Source organism: Malaclemys terrapin, chromosome 3 (genome assembly GCF_027887155.1).
Source record: "Malaclemys terrapin pileata isolate rMalTer1 chromosome 3, rMalTer1.hap1, whole genome shotgun sequence".
In the NCBI taxonomy this organism is placed as follows: Eukaryota; Metazoa; Chordata; order Testudines; family Emydidae; genus Malaclemys; species Malaclemys terrapin.
The window spans coordinates 208,766,375-208,787,828 of record NC_071507.1 but is presented as its reverse complement, the minus strand read 5'-3'; the positions used below and the strand labels follow the sequence as shown (position 1 = coordinate 208,787,828).

Here is a 21,454-nt window from a genome sequence, read left to right as displayed (position 1 = left end):
TGTAATTACCAGGATCGCCTCTGGAGTCCTTTTTAAAAATTGGTGTTACATTAGCCATCCATCAGTAATCTGGTACAGAGGCTGATTTAAGTGATAGGTCAGATACCACAGTTCTGCAATTTCATTTTTGAGTTCCCTCAGAATTCTTGGGTGAATTCCATCTGGTCCTGGTGACTTATTACTGTTTATCAGTTTGTTACAAAACCACCTCTTGACACCTCAACCTGGGAAAGTTTTTCCATTCTTTTTTATCTCAAAAGAATGGCTCAAATGTGGGCATCTCCCCCACATTTTCTGCAGTGAAGACCGATGCAAAGAATTCATGTAGATTCTCCACAATGGCCTTGTCTTCCTTGAGTGCTACTTTAGCACCTTGATTGGCTGGTGGCCCCAGTGACTTTTTTGGCAGGCTTCCTGCTTCTGATGTAATTAAAAAAAAAAAAATTGCTTTTATTTTTTTTTTCTTCAGGTAATTGTTCTTCAAATTCTTTCTTGCTCTGCTTTATTATACTTTTACTCTTGACTTGCCAGATTTTATGCTTCTTTCTGTCTTCCTCCCTAGATTTGACTTTCAGTTTTTAAATATGTGTAACTGCCTCTTCTACTCTGCTGTTTAGCCATGGTAACTTGGTTTTGAGGCATACATTTAGTTTGAGCCTCATGATGGTTTTTAAATGGCTTCCATGCAGCTTGCAGGCATTTCAACCTTGTAACTGTTCCTTTTTTAACTTATGTTTAACTAGTTTCCTCAGTTGTGTGGTTCCGGTTTTTCATGTTAAATGCTACTGTGGTATGTTTCTTTAGCATTTTCCCCCTACACAGATGTTAATAGCTACCATAATGTAATTCTATTTACTGAGCAGTTCAGCTATACTCAGCTCTTGGACCAGATCCTGTGCTCCACTTAGGACTAAATCAAGAGCTGCCTCTCCCCATGACCCTTGGCAAATTGTTCCAATGGTTAATTCTCCTCACTGTTAAAAATTTATATCTTATTTTCAGTGTGAACTTGTCTATCGTCAACTTCCAGCCATTGGATTGTGTAAAGAGAGTTTCACAAAGCAGATGAGTTTGGTTAACCCAACAAATGAATCCCTGGCTATCGCGCAGTATCGAGTCCAGATGTTTTTCTTATCGGAAGTGTCAGTCTGTTTTCCCTTCCATTGTGAGCTCCTCATAGTAGGGACCATCCTTGAATGTTTGGGATGTTTCTGCCATGCTGTGGGGGCTGTGAATAAAAACAATCACTCCTCCTCCTTGCTCTGCTGCCAGCCTGAGCTCAGCATGGCAAAGGCATGCGGCTTGTCTCCACCCCAGCCCTTCTCCTCTCTGTTGCCCATCACTTGCTCTTCGTGCCTCTCCTGGCAGTTCAGATATTAAAGGTCCATTGTCCCTGTAAAGGAGTCAGTATTCAATAGTTTGTTGCTTTAACTGCAGTTACCGAATGGTTCAATTTAAACACAGCACTGGATTGGTTTAGATTAAAAATAAAACAGGTTTAACTACAAAGATCTAGATTTTGAGTACAAGTATAAAGGATTAAAGTCAGAAATGGTTACAAGAAAAATAAAGATAAAATGCTTTCTAGTAGCTAAACTTAACAAGCTAGACATGGTTCAAGGTAAAATCCTTACCACATGTTCCCAGCAATAGGGTTGACCAAATTCTCAGGTTCGGATCCCCTCCCCTCCAAAAAATAAAGGGCTGGTTCCTTTGTTGTCTGTGAAAGAGAGAGAGAGAGGAAGCTTGGGGTTTTCCGCCCCTTCCCTTTATAGTCCAGTGAACCTTCTGAAGTGGATTCTTCTGAGGGTACCCTTCAAAGCAAAGTTTATTCAAACAATAAAGATGACGACATGGAGTCTGTTGAAGGAGGGTCCATGTTCTTCAGATGATTACAGTGTAGTGTATAGGGTGTGAATACAGGGGTGCTTTTGGTCACACATGGCTCTTCGCTGAATCCTCTCTAGTCTATCAGCATCCTTCTGAAACTGTAGGCACCAGCGCTATTCCCAGTATTCCAGTAATAGTTGCCCCAGTGCCAAAAAGAGGTAATAGAATGACCAGACTCCTCCTTATGCATCCAGCTTTTGCCCAGGAACCTCATGTTCAGCTGATTATCCACTATGACCCTCAAATCTCTGAGTCACTGCTGCCTAGGCTAGAGTCCCCTATCCTGGAAGTATGACCTGGGTCCTTTGTTCCTGGATGCATGACGTTATATTTGGTCATATTAAAACACGCGTAGTTGGCTTGTACGCAGCTTACCAAGTGATCCAGATCGTTCTGGATCAGTGACCTAACTTATTCATTATTTACCACTCCCCCAGCTTTTATCACCTGCAAACTTTATCAGTGATTGTTTTCATCCAGTGTATTGACAAAAATGTTAAATACCCTGGGTCGAGAACCAGTCCTTGTGGGATCCCACTAGAAACACACCTGTTGGATGATTCCCCATTTTCAATTACATTTTGAAGTTTATCAGCCAATTTTTAATCACTTTTTTTCTCATATTGAATTTGTATTCTAGTTTTTAATCAAAAGGTCATGCAGTGCCAAGTCAAATGTCTGCAGAAGTCTGTTACCTCAACAGTATAAATTTTATCAATCAGCTTTATAATGAATTTATAAGTTTATCAGGTTAGTTTGAAAGATCTGTTTTCCTTAAACCTATATTGATTGGAATTAATTAGATTATCCTTGTTAATTCTTTCTTGAGTCCCATATCAGGTGTTCCATTATTTTGCCCAGGATCAGTGTCAGACAGACAGGGCTATAGTTACCCAGGTCATTCCCGTTTTTGCTCTCTTTAAACATTGGCACAAGATGAGCTTTCTTCCAGTTCTATGGAACTTCTCTCATGTTCTCAGAATTATTGAAAACCACCATTAATTGAAAGGTGTCTAACTTTAGTAATTGCTGTTTCCAGTCCGCTTGAATTACTGTTGGATTGGGGAGTATTTCATCATCATATGACATGACTACATCTGTTTTTACCAAACAAATTGATTGTACATGTCTACATCTCCATCTAGTAATGGGCCAGTGCCGTTGTTAGGTTTCTTTTTGGTCCTAATAGAAATCAGCAATTCATAGATTCATAGATTATAGGACTGGAAGGGACCTCGAGAGGTCATCGAGTCCAGTCCCCTGCCCGCATGGCAGGACCAAATACTGTCTAGACCATCCCTGATAGACATTTATCTAACCTACTCTTAAATATCTCCAGAGACGGAGATTCCACAACCTCCCTAGGCAATTTGTTCCAGTGTTTAACCACCCTGACAGTTAGGAACTTTTTCCTAATGTCCAACCTAAACCTCCCTTGCTGCAGTTTAAACCCATTGTTTCTGGTTCTATCCTTAGAGGCTAAGATGAACAAGTTTTCTCCCTCCTCCTTATGACACCCTATTAGATACCTGAAAACTGCTATCATGTCCCCTCTCAGTCTTGGAGCAGGTCCTCAAGGAATCAATTATGAAACATTTAGAGGAGAGGAAAGTGATCAGGAACAGTCAGCATGGATTCACGAAGGGGAAGTCGTGCCTGACTAACCTAATTGCCTTCTATGATGAGATAACTGGCTCTGTGGATGAGGGGAAAGCAGTGGATGTGTTATTTCTTGACTTTAGCAAAGCTTTTGATACTGTCTCCCACAGTATTCTTGCCACCAAGTTAAAGAAGTATGGGCTGGATGAATGGACTGTAAGGTGGATAGAAAGCTGGCTAGATCGTCGGGCTCAACGGGTAGTGATCAATGGCTCCATGTCTAGTTGGCAGCTGGTTTCAAGTGGAGTGCCCCAAGGGTCGGTCCTGGGGCCGGTTTTGTTTAATATCTTTATTAATGATCTGGAGGATGGTGTGGACTGCACTCTCAGCAAGTTTGCAGATGACACTAAACTAGGAGGCGTGGTAGATACACTAGAGGGTAGGGATCGGATACAGAGGGACCTAGACAAATTAGAGGATTGGGCAGAAAAAAACCTGATGAGGTTCAACAAGGACAAGTGCAGAGTCCTGCACTTAGGACGGAAGAATCCCATGCACTGCTACAGACTAGGGACCGAATGGCTAGGTAGCAGTTCTGCTGAAAAGGACCTAGGGGTCACAGTGGACGAGAAGCTGGATATGAGTCAACAGTGTGCTCTTGTTGCCAAGAAGGCTAACGGCATTTTGGGCTGTATAAGTAGGGGCATTGCCAGCAGATCGAGGAACGTGATCGTTCCCCTTTATTCGACATTGGTGAGGCCTCATCTGGAATACTGTGTCCAGTTTTGGTCCCCACACTACAAGAAGGATGTGGAAAAATTGGAAAGAGTCCAGCGGAGGGCAACAAAAATGATTAGGGGTCTGGAGCACATGACTTATGAGGAGAGGCTGAGAGAACTGGGATTGTTTAGTCTCCAGAAGAGAAGAATGAGGGGGGATTTGATAGCAGCCTTCAACTACCTGAAGGGGGGTTCCAAAGAGGATGGAGCTCGGCTGTTCTCAGTGGTGGCAGATGACAGAACAAGGAGCAATGGTCTCAAGTTGCAGTGGGGGAGGTCCAGGTTGGATATCAGGAAAAACTATTTCACTAAGAGGGTGGTGAAACACTGGAATGCGTTACCTAGGGAGGTGGTGGAGTCTCCTTCCTTGGAGGTTTTTAAGGCCCGGCTTGACAAAGCCCTGGCTGGGATGATTTAGCTGGGAATTGGTCCTGCTTTGAGCAGGGGGTTGGACTAGATGACCTCTTGAGGTCCCTTCCAACTCAGATATTCTATGATTCTATGATTCACTCGTCTAGCTCTCTGCCTCACTGGGGTTCTGGTGAACAGGAGGAATCTACTATTAATCTGTGGTTTTGTCTGTGGGTGAGATCCTTAACCATGGGGGCTTGTCCATGCTGCTTGTGTGACCACATCCTCAGGAGGGGAAGGGAAGCAGCCTGACTTCGGGCAGCTGCTGCTCTCCCCAGTTGCTCTCTGCATTGCTGCAGGTTCCATGCACTCAGGATATGCCTTTCCATGGGCACTCTGCTAATTCCAGGGTTTCCTCATAGTGTAAACTGCCACACGTTTGGTACAAGGGTGCGCTAGCCTCATGCGGTCTTTAATTTGCTGTCCACCTGAGTGCTCTGCACAGCTTTTCCTATGAGAACGTCGTTATAGGCATGTGTGATGCTTCCTAAGAGCAGCAAAGCAAATGCACTTGACTTCTCTGAGCATATTCTGTGGTATGGCAATACTCCTAGGGATTTCTGTCCTTGCTCAGTCCCAACGGTATCCTTCGGTCAAGTGGGTATACAACAGCTATGGGCTGAGGGTGGGAGACAGTCTGCTTCACTTGGTGACAGCCTTCCCTTTGTCCTTCCCTTACCTGGGAGTGCCAGCAGTCCTGCTGTAACGAACTCTTCTTTACCAACTGTGCGAACGAACCTCAGCTGAGGTTCTCCCATGGCTGCCATGCTGATCCCCCTTCCTATTAGTGAATCATCAGTGAACACTGAGGTTTAGCTAATGATGTTGGGCTGCAAAGCAAAAATAGTTGCATTGTACTTATGCTAAACCCAAGCCCTCTTTTAGAAAAGCCTGTAAATTTGTTTGGCCCAAGTTTGTAGGCCCAGCATTGGAAGTGGTCTCTGCAGGCGACTGTCCCCTCTGCGCGTAGCTCCTGTGGGGGTCATACCTCAGTTTATAACTTAGTTGGATAAGGGGGGAGGGGAGGCTGAAGCACAGGGGTGTTGTCTTTGTTCCTTCCCCACTCCATGGGGGTACCTATCTCTGCGGTGCAGGCTCCCTGCTGTAGTAGAAAGAGGGCCTGAGACTTAAGGCCTTGTAGCTGAGGCCTGGGCTAAAGTAGTGGTCAAAACTTTGCTGATATAAAGCAAAGTCAGTCTGAGCTATGCAGGGCCTACTCACAATCTGGCAAGAACAGGGCTGATATTGCAGAAATGCACATTCCTAAGAAGTACTAGAGACAGAGCACTCACGCAACCATATTCCAGAAGGGTGGTACCAGAACACCTCGGTATCAACTCATTGCTTAGAGAGAACAGGAACGCGCTGACCCATCCTAAAGATAAGGTCAGGATGACAGTGTGATGGATAGAGATGTACAAGGTGATGGGTGGTAACCGGCTACATCAAAGGGTGTCCACTAACTACGTCAGAGGGGCAGTACGTAACTTGTTTGTATTGATTATATAAAATGGAACCTCAAAGGGAGTGTCTCTGACCAGCCTAGGGGGGAATGGAAAAACCAGCCACTCACTGAGCTGCGTCCATTGTCATGGGCAAACATGTCTTAATATCCTCAGTCTGCCAGGTGCTATTACTGCACTTCGTCGACAATAAACCTGGCTGGGCGCCTTCGCTCCGTAATGGATCTTGTGGGCATTGGGCGGTTCACTCGAGGTCTGCTGTGCCAGCTGTCTGCGCAGAGTTGGGACAGCACACGGAGAACACTCACACAGCCAAACATCTGACAACACACACTGCCTGGCGTGGAAAGGGCCTGACGCTCTCCAGTCTTTGGAAATAAGGAATTTCCCTGTGCAGAGCGGGATTGTTCTTTGCAGTCATGGGCTCTGTTCAGGCAGACTTGAGTAGTAGGGGCCGATTTGACTACTACTGTGCGGTGCCTTAGCCTGCCCTTGTGAAACAGACATCTGTGAAAGCTGCAGGGGCGCTACCTGGAACCAGGTATGTCCTTTGCTGTGACGTTGACTGGCAGCTAGGCTGATGCCGGTTTGGTGTTAGTGTACTGACAACACACTCAGTACGCTACCTTGCACTGCTCTCCTCCTGTTGGGGGGAGAGGTTGTTAGGGTTGGCAAATTTTCCTGGAGTACTGTGTGAGGGAGGAAGCTGTTTATAGCAGGAATGGGAGCAGCTGGAGTGTTTACTAGAGAGGTCCCTGTTGTTTCAGTCCTTCATTCTGCTCCAGAGTCTCTGTTCTGGCAGGAGCACTCGGGTCTGCCCCTGCTCCTCTGTGCATCCCCTTGGGCGTACTGCTCCACAGGAGAGATCACATGTCCCGTCATTGGTAAGATGCTTTGCTTTTCCTCTTGAGAGATTTAGGGAGCCCAGGAGCTGCCGGTATGGCTCAGGTCCATAATCCATACCATCCAGTGGCCAGAGCCAGGTGCTCTAAAGAAAGGTGTAAGAAACCTCCTAATCCCTGGTGGTTACAGATTAGTTTAACCCCCAAAGCAGGAGGCTTAATCTCCTTTCCAGAACTCTTGTTAATTATGAAAACACTGGATAGTCTTGTGACCCAGGTAAATGTGCAGTCCCTCTTTAAATCTTGGTAGGTTCAAGTTTTTTTTCTCTTTCCTGCTGGTAATAGCTCACCTTAACTGATCACTCTCGTTATAGTGTGTATGGTAACACCCATTGTTTCATGTTCTCTGTGTGTATATATAACTTCCTACTGTATTTTCCACTACACACATCCAATGAAGTGGGTTTTAGCCCACGAAAGCTTATGCTCAAATAAATTTTAGTCTCTAAGGTGCCACAAGTGCTCCTGTTCTTGTAGCAGAGAGTTTCACAAGCTAATTGCACATTGTGTGACAAAGTACTTCCTCATCAGTTTTGAAATTCCCACCTATATTAATCTCATTGAATGTCCCTGTGTTTTGAACCAGGGAGAATAGATTCTCTTGACCTCCCTTCTCTAGACTGTTATTATTTTAGACGTCTATCATGTTCTCTTGCATTTATCTTTCTCAAACTCTCTCCAGAGCAGTTTTCCCAAGCCCTTGATCATTCTCGGCCCTTCTCTGAATCCCCTCTAATTCTGCAGTGCCCTTGGGGATGGCCTGGCCAGTCCTGCATGCAGTATACAGATAAGGCTGCGCCATTGATTTCATGAAGGCAGAATATTTTGATGATATTCTCTATGCAATTCCTAATGCATCCTAATATCGTGTTTGTTTTCTTGACTGCAGCTACACATTGAGTTGTCTCCAATGACATCCTCCTCTTTCTCCTCCTCGTTCTGTTCTCTTGTTTCAGAGCACTCTGTTCATTCATAGAAAAACAGATATGAGAGATGGAAACACCCTGTTAGGTCCTAGCCCCTGGGAGCCAGGGCAGGATTGTGTCTAGTCTGTTCTCCAAGGCTTTTCTGCAGCCCAAGTGACAGGGCTTTCTTGAGGCTGTGGACTAGTCTGAGCTCACTCAGCGTGAAATTCCTTTTAGTCTCTCCCTGTTATTCTTTGTTTGGAATAGAACAATCTCTACCTTTTGAAACAAGCATTGTGTGGAGTCTCCCATTCAAACAGGGATGCTAAAAAGAGTAGCCAGCCGTGATTCGTTTGGAAAGAATAACTGAGGCAGATTCACTAGGCTTACTCCTGGGGGAATTCTGTTTTAAAAAAAATTAAATTCTACGCACAATATTTAAAATACGCAGAATTTTTATTTGTCAAAATAGCAGTCACACCAATTTCATTTATTTTGATAATTTATTTCAAAATACCTATTACAAGTATATTTGTAACAATACAGACAACAAAAATGATTCTGGACATTTTTTTGACCAATAGATTCCTTACTAGGTGTATTGATACAGACCTTTGAGTAATAATTCAATTAAACGACTATATAAAAATGTATTTCCCGCACCCCTCAAAAACCGGGCAAAGGTTTGGGGAGAGGGAAGTAATTGCTGGACAGGAGCCTGGGAGCAAACCTGGAGGGTTGTTGGGTGTGGGTGGAAGAAGAATGGAACAGGTTTTTTGGGGAATGGGGATTGTGGTCCCTCCCCCATGCAGACCTGGCTTATTCCTAGCCTCTCCCAGTCAGTCAGGCACATCTGTGGCCCGTCCCCATGTGGCCCTGAACCCTCACTACCATTCAGCCCTTGCCCCGGTCTATTCCCCCTTCTAGCCCTTCTGAACCCCAGTCTGTGACCCTCCCAGCAGCTCCGTGTGCCCCGCTCTGTCTCTCCCCCCCCATATCTCAGGCCTCTTCCCCTGGGCCCGCGGGCACGGTGCTGCGAGGAACGCAGACTCTCCCTGTCGGCGGCTGACTGCTGCAGCTGGTGAGCTGGCTGCCTTCTGTTGTGCCACCACAGCAGCACCTGGTGGCCAAAAGGCATAACTGCAGAGCATCTCTGGCAGAGTGTATTTTCTGCCAAGAGAAAAAATGAATCTGCAGGGAACATGAACTCTGCACATGCACAGTGGCGCAGAATTCCCCCAGGAGAACATTCGGAGTTCAGTGTCGCTACTTGGTAGGATTGTGGTGGGAGGGTGTGGATGCCCTGTCTGAAGGAGATGAGGTAGTGTTGGGAGCACTTTGGTGCAGAAGTGGCTGTGTTTCAGGGAGGGGCGAGTGCTAGGAAGGAGGGAGCCCTTGTGTTCTCTACTTACCTTGATTTTTCCTCCCCACAACTTGTGGGGCTAATGTTTAGACTCCTGTTCCTTCCTGGAAACTTGTCCATAATCCCCTAAGGAGCGAGTTGCCAGGAACTTATCCCCTCCCCTCGGAAGCCCCATGTGCTCATGCTGTGCTCTGCTTGCCCTCATTGCTTGGTTTGGTGCCATCTTGCCGCTGCCGGCAGGCTGAGTGCTCCTGGCTGAGGCCTCCTGCAGACATGAGTCATAGGTAGGCCCTCAGAGGCATTGGGCTAGCTGGGCCTTCTCCATCAGGGTATCTGTCCTCTGTACTGGTAGTCTCTGTGCCTGGCTCTGACCTACTGAGAGACCCCTCTGAGCAGAGCAGAATCTGCACCAGCAACAACTTGTTGGCCATGGAACAAGTAGCCTCATTGCAGAGCTGTCCATCTGTTTGAAACTCAGTGCCTCTGTAGCCACGCCTCAAGTCGCTGAATGCTGTAGGTCTGAGCTGAGAGCCTTCAGGCTTGGCTGTAAACTTTAGAGGCCTTGCTTAGGGGCTCCTTCCTCTGCAGGGGCCAGGGACTCCATAGTTGCTGTTTGAGCCCAATACCAGGTTTCAGTGAGAGTGCAGCCAAGGGAACAGGGTAGAGAAACATTCCAGTGCCCTCTGCTCTCCCGTGCATGGGGAAGATGCACCCACCTCAGTGTGAGATGAGGGACATGTTCCCTGGGGTCAGTATGGACAGCTGTGCCTTCCCCCTGAGCAGTCTGGGGCCCAGCTGGTAAGGGTTACTGCATTGTAAGATCTGTGACTCTCTTCCAGTGGCACCAGACACCATCAACAATCATGTGAAGACGTGTCGTGAGGAGCAGAAGAATCTGCACTTCTTTGCCCCAGAGTATGGAGGTACAGTACAGCAGCACAGTGCCCGCAGGCCTCGGGTGTGGCATGGCCTGTGTCTTGCTAGTAGCTGGTCTGTGGGTGGCGATTACCTGCATATCCCATGAGAAGCTGCAGCTAAGGGGAGCTAATGCTACTCCCCCTGGGACTGCGTGGCCTAGATCTGGAGCCACTGGGAGCCCTTGTTCCTGGAAGAGCAGTGGAAGGGAGGGGGCTGCAGGATCTCGCTGCCTGGTGTGGCGGCTCCTGGTGCTATAAGGTGCTGGGACTGTCCTGTTAGGAATTGACTGTGGAACCTTGTTCCTGTGTTACAGAAGTCACCAATGTCACCACTGCTGTGGACATCTACTCCTTCGGGATGTGTGCGCTAGAGGTGAGCGGGCAGGGAGATGGCAGGGGAGGGATGTCTGAGTGAAACCAGAATCCTCTCTGTTGGAGTTACTTTGTCCCCCAATCCCTCAGCAGCAGTTCAACCATTTCTGTCACCAAGGTCCAGGCCCTCCCCCGCTGCATCGCCTCACCCCCCTCTGGCACTAACATGCTAGACAAGGGTTTGAGCTGGTTGCAGCCTTTCCATCAGTGTCTGTTCTCTGTATTGGTCTCCCTTGGGCTCTTCCCGCTCCAAATGTAACAAGTGACCTGTGGAACTCAGTGCCACAAGATATTGAGGCCAGAAGCTTAGTAAGAGTCAGAGGAGGAGGATGAACTCTTATGGAGAATCTGAACAACCACCGTTTCGATGCAGTTTAATAAGGAATACGCAGCTTCCTGCTTCAGGGCATAAACAGCTGCTAACTGCCTGAGATTCGACAGAACTGGCCCTGGGCAGTTTATTCTAGAATTGTCCATTTGGGGCTTCTTTCCCCTCACTCTGAAGCAGCTGGTGCTGGCTACTCTTGGAGCCGGTAGATGGACCCCTGCTCTGATGTAGCCTGGCCATTCCTATGCCCCTGTGTTCACCAGGCCGGAGCCAAGGAATTGGGAGTTCAGCAGAAAAAATATAATCTGCAACGGGTTTCGAGAATCAGACTCTGCAGGCCATAATGTAAGCCCCCGCAGCCTAACCGTAGGAGATGCAGGGAGGGGTCCAAACTAACACCACAAAAATAACCCTGTGAAGCAAAAATCTTAAACTACCTCCTTGAGTTCCAAGGGGTTTGTGGTAACAAGGGATTCTCATCTGACCTGGCTAACTGCCCATGGCTTCAGGGTCGTACGGAAAGCAGGTATTTCTCAATGCATGGAGCCGTGACAATGATACCGTAATTTGAAACCGGAGCCTGGGGAGCATGAAAATCAATAGTGGGAGTGACACATGGGGGCAAATAAATGCCCTGGACCAATAAAGCAGACAGTCTTGTCAGGGAGTTGGAGAGGCCAGCCCCCCGCTGGAGACGAGAGGAAAGGAATGACTGTGGAGTCTGCTCTGCAGAGTAGTACAATAGCATTTTTTCCAGCCTGGGATATGAAGGCTCTGGTGCAGGCACAGAAAGAACCGGAGAGTACAGAAGCATTGGCAGACTTTCGCCTGCTTCCACTGGAGACCAAACAAAAGGTGCACATGACGATTCCCCCCATTCTTGTCCAGTGTCTCAAAGTGCCGCCTCTACGTGAGCAGCGTGTTTCCCTGAGGAGGAGTTCACTGGTTGTCTCCTCTGAGAAGAGCAGCAGTTTGTAACCCGATTTGTTCACTGCAGAGGGGATCATGTTTTATTTGTCCTTATGTGCCAGGGTTGCAGTGCTCTGCCCTGATGAGCTGTGCTCTTGGCAGAGTGCTTTGGAGATACCTTCATCTATCATGTGAACATTTGTCATTGGAAATGGCTGAGGTGACTTCCTCAGTGAATGCTGCCTGGGCTGCAGTTGAGTTAATTCTGATGGCATCAATGAGATCATAGAATCTCAGGGTTGGAAGGGATCTCAGGAGGTATCTAGTCCAGCCCCTGCTCAGAGCAGGACCAATCCCCAGGCAGATTCCCTCCCTCCCCTCCCCTCCCCCCCCCATCCCTATCCCCATCCCCCCCCTATCCCTAAATGGCCCCCTCAAGGATTGAACTCTCAACCCTGGGTTTAGCAGGCCAATGCTCAAACCACTGAGCTATCCCTCTCCCCAAGTCACAGGTGTTAACGTGCCCCTGCTGCTGCACAACACTGAAGAGTTAGACATGATCACTTGATCATTACCTGTTAGTTCACTCCCTCTGGGGCACCTGGCATTGGCCTCTGTCGGGAGACAGGATACTGGGCTGGATGGACCTTTGGTCTGACCCAGTAGGGCCATTCTTAGGTTCGGAGTTTTGAGCACAGAAACTTCTTTGTGCTTAGTCCCATGGCAAACACTAGAACAGTGGTCCCAAAACTGTGGGGTGCACCCGCCCCCCGGAGGGGGTGCAGAGGAACATTTGGGGTCATGTGTGGTGGGGCTGGGCCAGCCTCCACAGGGGACAGGGAGGGAGCACCATACCCCCAGACCAGCTCCACCCACAGCCTCGCTCCTTCCTCAACCCCATTCAGACCCCAGTCCTGCTTCGCCTCCAGGCCTAATTCCCTCTCTGACCCCAGCCGCAGCTCTGCTCTGCCCCCGCTCCCTCTCCGACCTCAGCCACAGCCTGGCTTTGCCCCTGCTTCCTCTCCAACCCTAGCCGCGGTTCCTCTCTGCCCCCAGACCAGCTCCACCTTCAGCCCAAACTCCGCTGCTGAGATCCTTGGCTGCGCAGTAAGGGGGACACAACTGGAAAAGTCTGAGAACCGCTGCACTAGAACATACATGCCAAAGTTGGAAGTTTATTGATTAGAGGAGACGGGGGAAAAAGAATCAAACATAGAGCATTTTGAATTGGAATTGTTATGCAAAACAAACGTAATAGAACTCTCAGACCCCTTTTAGCGAGGATCTTGGAGAAGCAGTCCTTAGTGGAGAAGAAAGGGTTAGGGCTGTTGAATTTTGAGTTGACTGTTGAGAGTGGTGGTTATTTTTCCTGCCTTTGACAAAATAGACCAGCAGAAGAGATTAGAAAAGGTGTAGGAAATACGGCTTTTTGAGAATCTTGGGATGCAAGGGCCTTGGTCAATCACAGACAGATGTTCTGGGCTAGCAAGTCAGCCTCAACTTTGGACCCTAGCTCACCTCCCTGGTGTGTGACTCCATCAGGCTGGTTTGGGGGGTCCCGCTCCATCACTGTTGCATCTCAGGCTGGGCAGAGGTGCATGTGCTGCTTCATCCCGCCATACCAAGGCTGCGCAGGTCACTGCTGGAGTGAAAAGCAGTGGGGGAGGGAAAGAAGCACAGGAGAGCAGGGAAAACAGAGCAGGATCTCGTGACTGTCAGTCTGGTGTCCTCACCGGTCTGGCCCTCCCGATGCCTGAGGCTCCTCCAGCACACTCAGGCAGGGTCTGGAGCGAAGCAGAGACCTGTCAGCCTTTGCTCAAGGGAATCCCCCAGGAGTCTCTTTCCTCCACGTGACTCCCCAAAGGGGGCAATGGGCAGAATAGTGCATCCCGTAGTTTCTCTCTCAGCTAAGTCCAATTTCCAATTTGGTCCATTCTGATTCTTCTCTCGCACTGGTTCCCAGTGACGCTTTAACACAGTCCTTGGGTGGTGTCAGTTGAACTTTGTTTGGACTAATTCAGTCTCTGTCTTCTGTCTGGGCCTTCCTCTGTCCCCATTTGGCATAGGTGATTGTAATGCTTTGAGCTTTCACCCTCTTTCCAACACTGTTTCCAGGCTGCTAGACCCCGGTTATTACAACAATCCCGTCCGTGTGTTGGGCTGCCATTGGAAGTGGATGGGGTAGCCTCGGTGGCTCTTTGAGGTTCCCTCTGTATTGTGGGTAGCAACACTGCTGAAGGCACTTTCTTAGCTCCCTTTCTGAGGGATTGGGGAAATAGCCTTTCCAGCTTGTTCTGGGGCACTGGGAGCAGGGGCAATATTGGGGAACTTAGGGCAGCAGTCCGGAATCGCTCCTGAGAGAGTGCCGGGGTGGGACCGTTCCTGGCAGCCAGCTCAGTTACCCTCCTACAATTGGATCCAGTGTTGTCAACCCCGAGAGCTCAAAAACCATGAGTCAGACCCCAGCAAATCCTGAGCTGGACTTGAGTCATGATTTGACATAACAGTGGGTGCTTTTATCAGCTTTCTGAGCCAGTAGGTCATGTTAGAGTCCTGCTTTCAGGCTTGTCCCTACAACCATGAGAACTACTCAAGACTTCTTTATTTACCCTCCCCCCCCAAAAGTGTCACCTAATCACATGCCTCCAGGGGCTGGTGCTTTATAAGAAACACCAAATATCATCTGATCAAATTACAAGAGTTGGCAATATGGAGTTTCCCTCCGTTCTCTCCCTGCCCTGCCAATTCCGGGAGTAACTCACTGGGGCTGAACTCTGGTAGAGTGACTAGGTCACCTGGGCTCAGCTGGGCTTGACGTTTCTTTCTGCTGGCAGATGGCAGTGCTGGAAATCCAGGGGAATGGCGAGTCATCCTATGTGCCCCAGGAGGCTATTAACAGTGCTATCCAGCTGTTGGAGGACCCCTTGCAGAGGGTGAGTACAAGGCAGTGTTAGGAATACGCCTGTTGACACGCAGGGCCCAGACTTGGCCCCCAGCACCCTGGCTGCAGCACCCTCTTGGCTCTGTCGGATGTGCCTTCCTATGTCTGTGGCTTATTGCCTTGCAGGAGTTCATTCAGAAGTGCCTGGAGCTGGACCCTGGGAAACGTCCCACTGCTCGGGAGCTCCTCTTCAACCAAGCTCTGTTCGAGGTGCCCTCCATGAAGTTACTGGCCGCTCACTGTATTGTTGGACACCAGCGTGAGTATGAGATCCAGGGCACACCTTGCTCTGTGCTTTCAGGAGACTCCAGCAGCTCACCACCCTACAGACATCCCAGCATTGGGAAGCCGGAAGCTTAGCCTTGAATGCCAGGCTTGGGGTGGCTGCACCACTTGAGTGTCCGTCCCTTGGCGGTGCCTTGCCTGCTGCGAGAGCAGTGTGGCTGTCTCAAAGCTGCATCTCGTGGCTTCCTGTAGCCCTCCGGCAAATTGGGCAGGGGTTGGGACTGTGTGGGTTTAACCGCCTTCCTCTTCCGTGCAGATATGATTCCTGAAAACGCTTTAGAAGAAATGACCAAAAACATGGACATGAATGCAGTGCTAGCAGAGATCAACCACACAGACAGGGAGGGGGTCAAAATGATGTGAGTACCCCCCTCTGCAGGAGAGCTCGCCTCCCCACACTGCTGCAGTGAGGAGCAAGAGCTGGCCAGCACAGTGTGATCGGTATTCCTGTCGCCCCTGGGAGCCCCAGTCTTTGGCCAGAACCCCTCTGTGCCAGGCGCTGTACAGACAGGCCCTGCTGCCAAGAGCTTAGTGCCGAGCATGCGAGGCTCCCAAACTCTGCTCTGGTGGGAGCTGACTCGTGTGGGGATGGCCCAAAGAGCCTGGGAGTGAGAGGAAGCCAGCCTGGCTGTCTCTGGGGTGGTGGCCGCTGCTGCAGAGGAGGAGAAACTGGAGGAAGAGGCAGTCTTTGGCTGCTCTGGGTTGTCCTGATCCAAATGGGACTACCCAGAGCAGCCACTGTTCAGTGTGCCTGGACTGATCCAGGGAGGGGACGTGACTCCAGAAAGGCAGTGTCCCATGGGCTGGCTGGGAAGCAGGAGCGATAGGATAGCTCCACTGACCTGCAGCCCAGTCTCCTCCCTGTCGGGCCAGGCTACCCCCAGAAGTCAGTGCTGAAGTTGGTGAACGCTTCAGGCCTAACCCTGAGCCGCCTCTATCTCACTCACTGTACCCCAAGCCTTCAGAATCGGGCATTTACTGGGTAACCAGTGAAAGGGTCTCTTTGCTGTCTACATTTTAAAGCTTCTCTCTGCAGCCAAGCTGGTAAGAAACTTGTTGTTTTCAGAGCTGTCGCCAAGGTGGATCCCACTGTAGGTGCATATGCCCCTCATGCATGGGAGTGGAGTCTTGAACAGCCGTGTCTGGGGCCGTGTATGTGCCCTGGGCCGCGTCATGAGGCAGCACAAAGGGCAGAGCATCCCCGGCCTCCCTCAGGTCCCTCTTTTGCCTATGGCAGCCAGATGGAACGTGGGCAGTGTCTGACCCAGGGCAGAGCCCCACCCTGGACAGGTGCAGGGGGGAGGGCTAGCTCAGTGGTTTGAGAATTGGCCTGCTAAACCCAGGGTTGTAAGTTTAATCCTTGAGGGGGCCACTTAGGGATCTGGGGCAAAATCAGTACTTGGTCCTGCTAGTGAAGGCAGGGGGCTGGACTCGATGACCTTTCAGGGTCCCTTCCAGTTCTATGAGATAGGGATATCTCCATATATTTATATTTATATTATATTATGCAAGTCCTCCTCTAGGAACCACAAATCCAGGATCGCCCAGCCTGTGACTGTCACTTCTGGGTCTAGAGTGACGCGTGCGGACTGCTCTCTGGCAGATTTAGCTTGAGTTGCGCATCCCTGGATATGTCCATCTCAATAGGGATCAGCCACTCAAAGGATGGGGCAGGGTTTGGAATCTGCCAGGTGGTGGGTGCAAAGCAGCTTGTTCCAGTGCACCAGAGTGGGCGGGGAGGAGGGGGCAGAGACCGATAGCTTTTCTTCTCTTTGTCAATGTCCACTTCAATGGGACTGTGAAGATTTCGACACAAGGTTGGATGACAAATTGGTTTTAAAGTCTAAGGAGAGTAATGGGTGGGATGTTCCCCAGCTGCCGTCTGGCTGCAACTGCCGGGGACAGAGCGAGGGTCGAGGCTGCTCTGCCCTTTTGTCCTTGCACAGGGCGCATGGGCCCCAAGGGACAAATCCCGAGTCTCATGCGCATGAAGTGTATGTACACCTACAATGGAATCCGCACTGACAACAAACACCTCGACCAACCACAGTTACTGTGGGGTAAGTAAACAAAAAAGAAAGCAATATTCTCACCTGATCACCTGGCTCCAGGAGCCAGGGCTTCAAGAGAACATGAAATATTGACAGGTGGCAACGCTGTTGAGGAGGGAGTGTCTGCTTGCTTTTGGAGAGGACCTCTAGTCCCTTTTACCTTTAGAACACCACCCTGGTGCTGCACAGGGCCCTCCTCTGGGCGCTTACGCTACGTGTCGGACCTGGTTTGTCGTGTGGGGGTGATGGGAGGCAGGAGGGTGGGGTTGGGCGGCTGAGGGTCATAGCAGTTTGATTCCCCAGACACTCAGCTGAGGCAGGTGCCCTGTGTGTGAGGAGGTGGTGGTGTGGTGTCTGAGGTTTGGGCAGCCATATAAAGCAGGAGGCTCTTGCTGGGTGCCTGGCAGTGTGTGGGGCATTCAGGAGGGCTGGGGAGTGCAACAGATTAGGGGCTGGTCACCAGGAGGCTTTTCTGTGAGCAGCTTCTCATTCACAAGAGAGGTGCCTCTCACCTCTGGGATCTGCATTGTTCCTGGAGGGTCCAAGACTAAGCCCAGCCTTCAGCTCAGGGCACCGGGAATCCTGCCGCCAGAAGTGGGACAAGCTGTACACCGTTTCCAATCACATCGACTGCTTCAGCCTCCTCGTTGCGCCATTCCCCTAGAGCATTGAGGAGGAAATCGCTGGAATCCTCTCGAAAAGACTCTCTAGAAAGTGGCCTTCCAGCCCTCTGGGTAGAGAATCTACCCCTAACACACCGTCTCTGATCAGGTTCACCATTTCAGCACCTACTGATCTCTGACTCAGTATCCACAAGGCTGCAGGTTCCTCAGTTACTGTCACCACCAGTAAGCCTAAGGACTCTGAGTTCTGGCTCCAGAAGATTGGCACTGTTGGATGATTGAAGTGGCAGAGAGAAGCCCAGCTCTGCTAAATTGGTACCAACGGTCTGCAAGGACCTCAGTACCCAGCACTTTGGCTCCGCAGAAGACCAGACTGACAGCTACTGGTCATTCATCATAGGGCGTATGAACTTTGGTACCTTCAGCACTGTCTGCCACAGTCACCTCTGCCCAACTTGCTTCATCAGTACCACTCACTGTTCTGGTACCTCAAGAGATTTAGATTTCCTCGAGACATGGCAGTAACAGAAATGCCTGAATCTCCCCTGTTCAGCACCAACCACATCTTGTTCCTCAAAGATTCACCGGTACCAACGGAGTCTCTGCTTATTTCTATGACTGCTCCACCTTTATCAAGTGAGGAGGAGGAGGAAGACGATGGGGACTTTTCATCGGTCTCCCACATTTCTGTCTGGGGCTCTCCCTTCCATTATCAAGGAACTTTTTATCCTGAGACCTCTAAGGAGTTGGACAGTCCTCGTGAGAGTCATGCTCCACGCTGCTGGTATGGACACAGTGGGGTGCCTCCACCCATGCCCTACGTACCACCTCAGTGGCCATACTGGGACCCTTGGATGGCTTACTGCCAGCAATTCTCCTGGGCCCCTAGTGTTCTTCACCAGGAGAAGAGCAGACAGTCCCCACCAGCCTCTCTCTAGGGTTTCTGATCCACAAGAGGAGACCTTTGAGGAGCCAGAAGGGAGACTGGACAAATTACCCCTACAACTAACATCTCTTCCTCCTCCCCAGACAAAGTTGTCATGCCTCCTTCGCTGTCCTTGGCTGACGATTTTAAACAGTTTCAGACCTTATTAAAAGGGTAGTGGACTCATTGCAAATTCCACTGGAGGAGGTTAAGAAGTCGCAGTATAAATGACTTGATATTTTGCAGACTTCATCTGTCCATGTTGTGCTACGCCTTAATGAGGATTTTAGACCCTGCAAAAATAATCTGGCATATCAGCCAAAATACAGCATCTGTAAGAGGGCGGACAAAAAAATATTACTTTTTTTTTATATAAAAATATTTCCTCCAAGGTCTCAGAATTTTTATTTTCACACCCATCCCCCAACTCCCTTGTGGATGATGCTGTGAATGAACACTACAGACAGCACCACACTAAATCAACTCCATATGGTAAATATTCAATGTCTTGATTTTTTTGGCCATAACTCATACTCATTGGCTACCGTTACAATTTAGGATTGCCAGTTATCAAGCCCTCCTGGCGAAATACAGCCGTACTAACTATTGAGCATCACCCAGAAGACCAGAGGGAGCAATTCCAGGCAATCCTAGCAGAGGGGCAACTGCTTGCAAGAACATCTCTGCAGGTGCCTCTGGACACCACTGATACAGCCGCTCATTCTATCTCCATGGCGACAGTCATGAGAAGGGGCCTCCTGGCTTCAGTTCTTGGGTTTTCCGAGAAGTTCGATATACAGTTGAGGACCTTCCTTTTGTCAGATCAAAGTTGTTTGCAGAAAAAACTGATGAATCTTTGCATACCTTTAAAAGACTCTAGAGCTACCTTGCACTCTTCAGGAATGTACCCCCCTGCACAAAAAAAGGTTCAGTAAATCTCAGACGCACAGAGCTCACATCTCACCCAGTTTCTCACCTCCCAGAGGGATTACAAACCTCTGCGTAAGAGACAACAGTTCTAGAAGGAGAGACCAGTAAACCCAGAACTTTGAAACACTAATCTGGATGGGTTGATTGGGGTGCTGAGTTACCACCCCCATTCTTATCTGCTGCAACAATCCGCACGTCTCCCTCGCTTCAGCGACTGCCTGGCTCATTTCCATCAAAACTGGGACCATATTGCTACAGATAAGTACTGGAGATCATTTCAACAGGTTACTTCATCCACTTTACCTCTGTTCCCCCATTTCCCCCGTCCCTCCTCAGGGACCCCTCTCATGAGCACCTTCTGCGACAGGAAATCGACTCTCTCCTGAATCTGGGTGCTATAGAACCAGTTCCCACACAACACTGAGGGGACTTTAGTCCAGATATTTCCTGGTTCAAAAAAGATCTCAGATTACTCAACAGATTTGTAACAATTCAGAGGTTCAAAATGGTAACTTTTACAGCAATAATTCTATCATTGGACCAAGGCGACTTGTTCTTGGTACTCAGCTGTCAGGGTGCTTATGTCCGTATAGCAATCCCCCGCTCCCACAGAAGGGGCATACACTTCACTCTGAGTCAAGAATACTTCCAGTACAGGGTGCTCCTGTTCGGTCTCTCGTCTGTGCCCAGAGTGTTCTCAGAAGTTCTTTCTGTGGTAGTGGCTCATCTTCGCAAACAAGGAATTCTGATTTTTCCCATACCTTGATGACTGCCTGCTCAAAGGGCAGTCCTTCAGTGACGCTTCAGTGGCCACTCAGAGGTCGTAGACCTATTTCTCAGACTGGGACTACAAATAAACATCCAAAAGTCCACCGTAATCCCAATACAACATCTGACATTCATAGGTGCTTACCTCAATACGGTAACAGCCAGAGGATTCCTGCCCTCCCACAGGTTCATACCCCCAGCCAGATTAGTCACTATGGTTCAAGTCAGCCGTCAAACATCAGCCAGAAATTGTCTTCAGCTATTGGGACGTATGGCAGCTGGCACGTTTGTAATAAATCACGCGAGACTTCACATTCCCTGCTTCCAAAGGTGGCTCAGAACTGTTTATTCACCAGACATAGTTTAAACATGCTACTCTCATGCCTTCGGTAGTAAAAATAAATAAAAATCCCTCGACTGGTGGAAGAACCCTCAGTGTTTGCACAGGGGTTCCCTGCGCTCAACCATCTCTAACATCTGTAATAACAGATGCGTCCCTACTGGGATGGGGAGCCCACTCGGTGCTCACACTGTTCAAGGCAGGGAGTCTTCTCTCAAGTCCACCCACACGTCAACTTGCTAGAACTGAGAGCAGTCAGAAATGCATGTGTCCATTTCCTCCCACTGATCAGGGGCAAATACGTAATGATGGACAACATGTCATGCGTGTTTTACATAAACTGCCAAGGGGGAACGAGATTGCCTTCTCTCTGCGCCGAAGCAGAGAGACTGGAATTGGTGCAGATGAAGCCAGATCAACGACTCAGCATCTTACCTCCCAGGCGTACAGAACACCACAGCGGATGCCCTCAGTAGATGCTTCTTACAAGATCACGAATGGGAGACAGATCCCACTATATTCCAATGCGTATTTCACTGTTGGGGTGTCCCACAGGTAGTCTAGTTTGCCACAGCCAAAAACAAGAAATGCGCCCAGTTCTACTCAAGAGATGGTCTGAGTCACCGCTCCCTGGGAGATGCCTTTCTCCTTCGTTAGAGTCCAGGACTTCTGTATGCATTTCCCCCAGTTCCCCTGATGTCCAAGCTGCTGTTCAAGACATAGCCTAGGTTATTCGTGTAGTTCCGACGTGGC

At 49.2% G+C, this 21,454-nt stretch overlaps 1 protein-coding gene across 2 annotated transcripts in view; it reads left to right on the top strand.

Moving 5' to 3' along the window:
• NRBP1 (nuclear receptor binding protein 1) overlaps positions 1-21,454 on the top strand; it is a 79,634-nt gene that overhangs the window by 52,572 nt on the left and 5,608 nt on the right. For both annotated transcript variants that reach the window (XM_054022322.1, XM_054022321.1), the window contains exons 8-12: positions 10,152-10,235; positions 10,544-10,602; positions 14,673-14,771; positions 14,906-15,038; positions 15,321-15,423. In XM_054022322.1, coding sequence (XP_053878297.1) covers positions 10,152-10,235; positions 10,544-10,602; positions 14,673-14,771; positions 14,906-15,038; positions 15,321-15,423 — 478 coding nt within the window. The remainder of the gene's footprint in view (positions 1-10,151; positions 10,236-10,543; positions 10,603-14,672; positions 14,772-14,905; positions 15,039-15,320; positions 15,424-21,454) is intronic.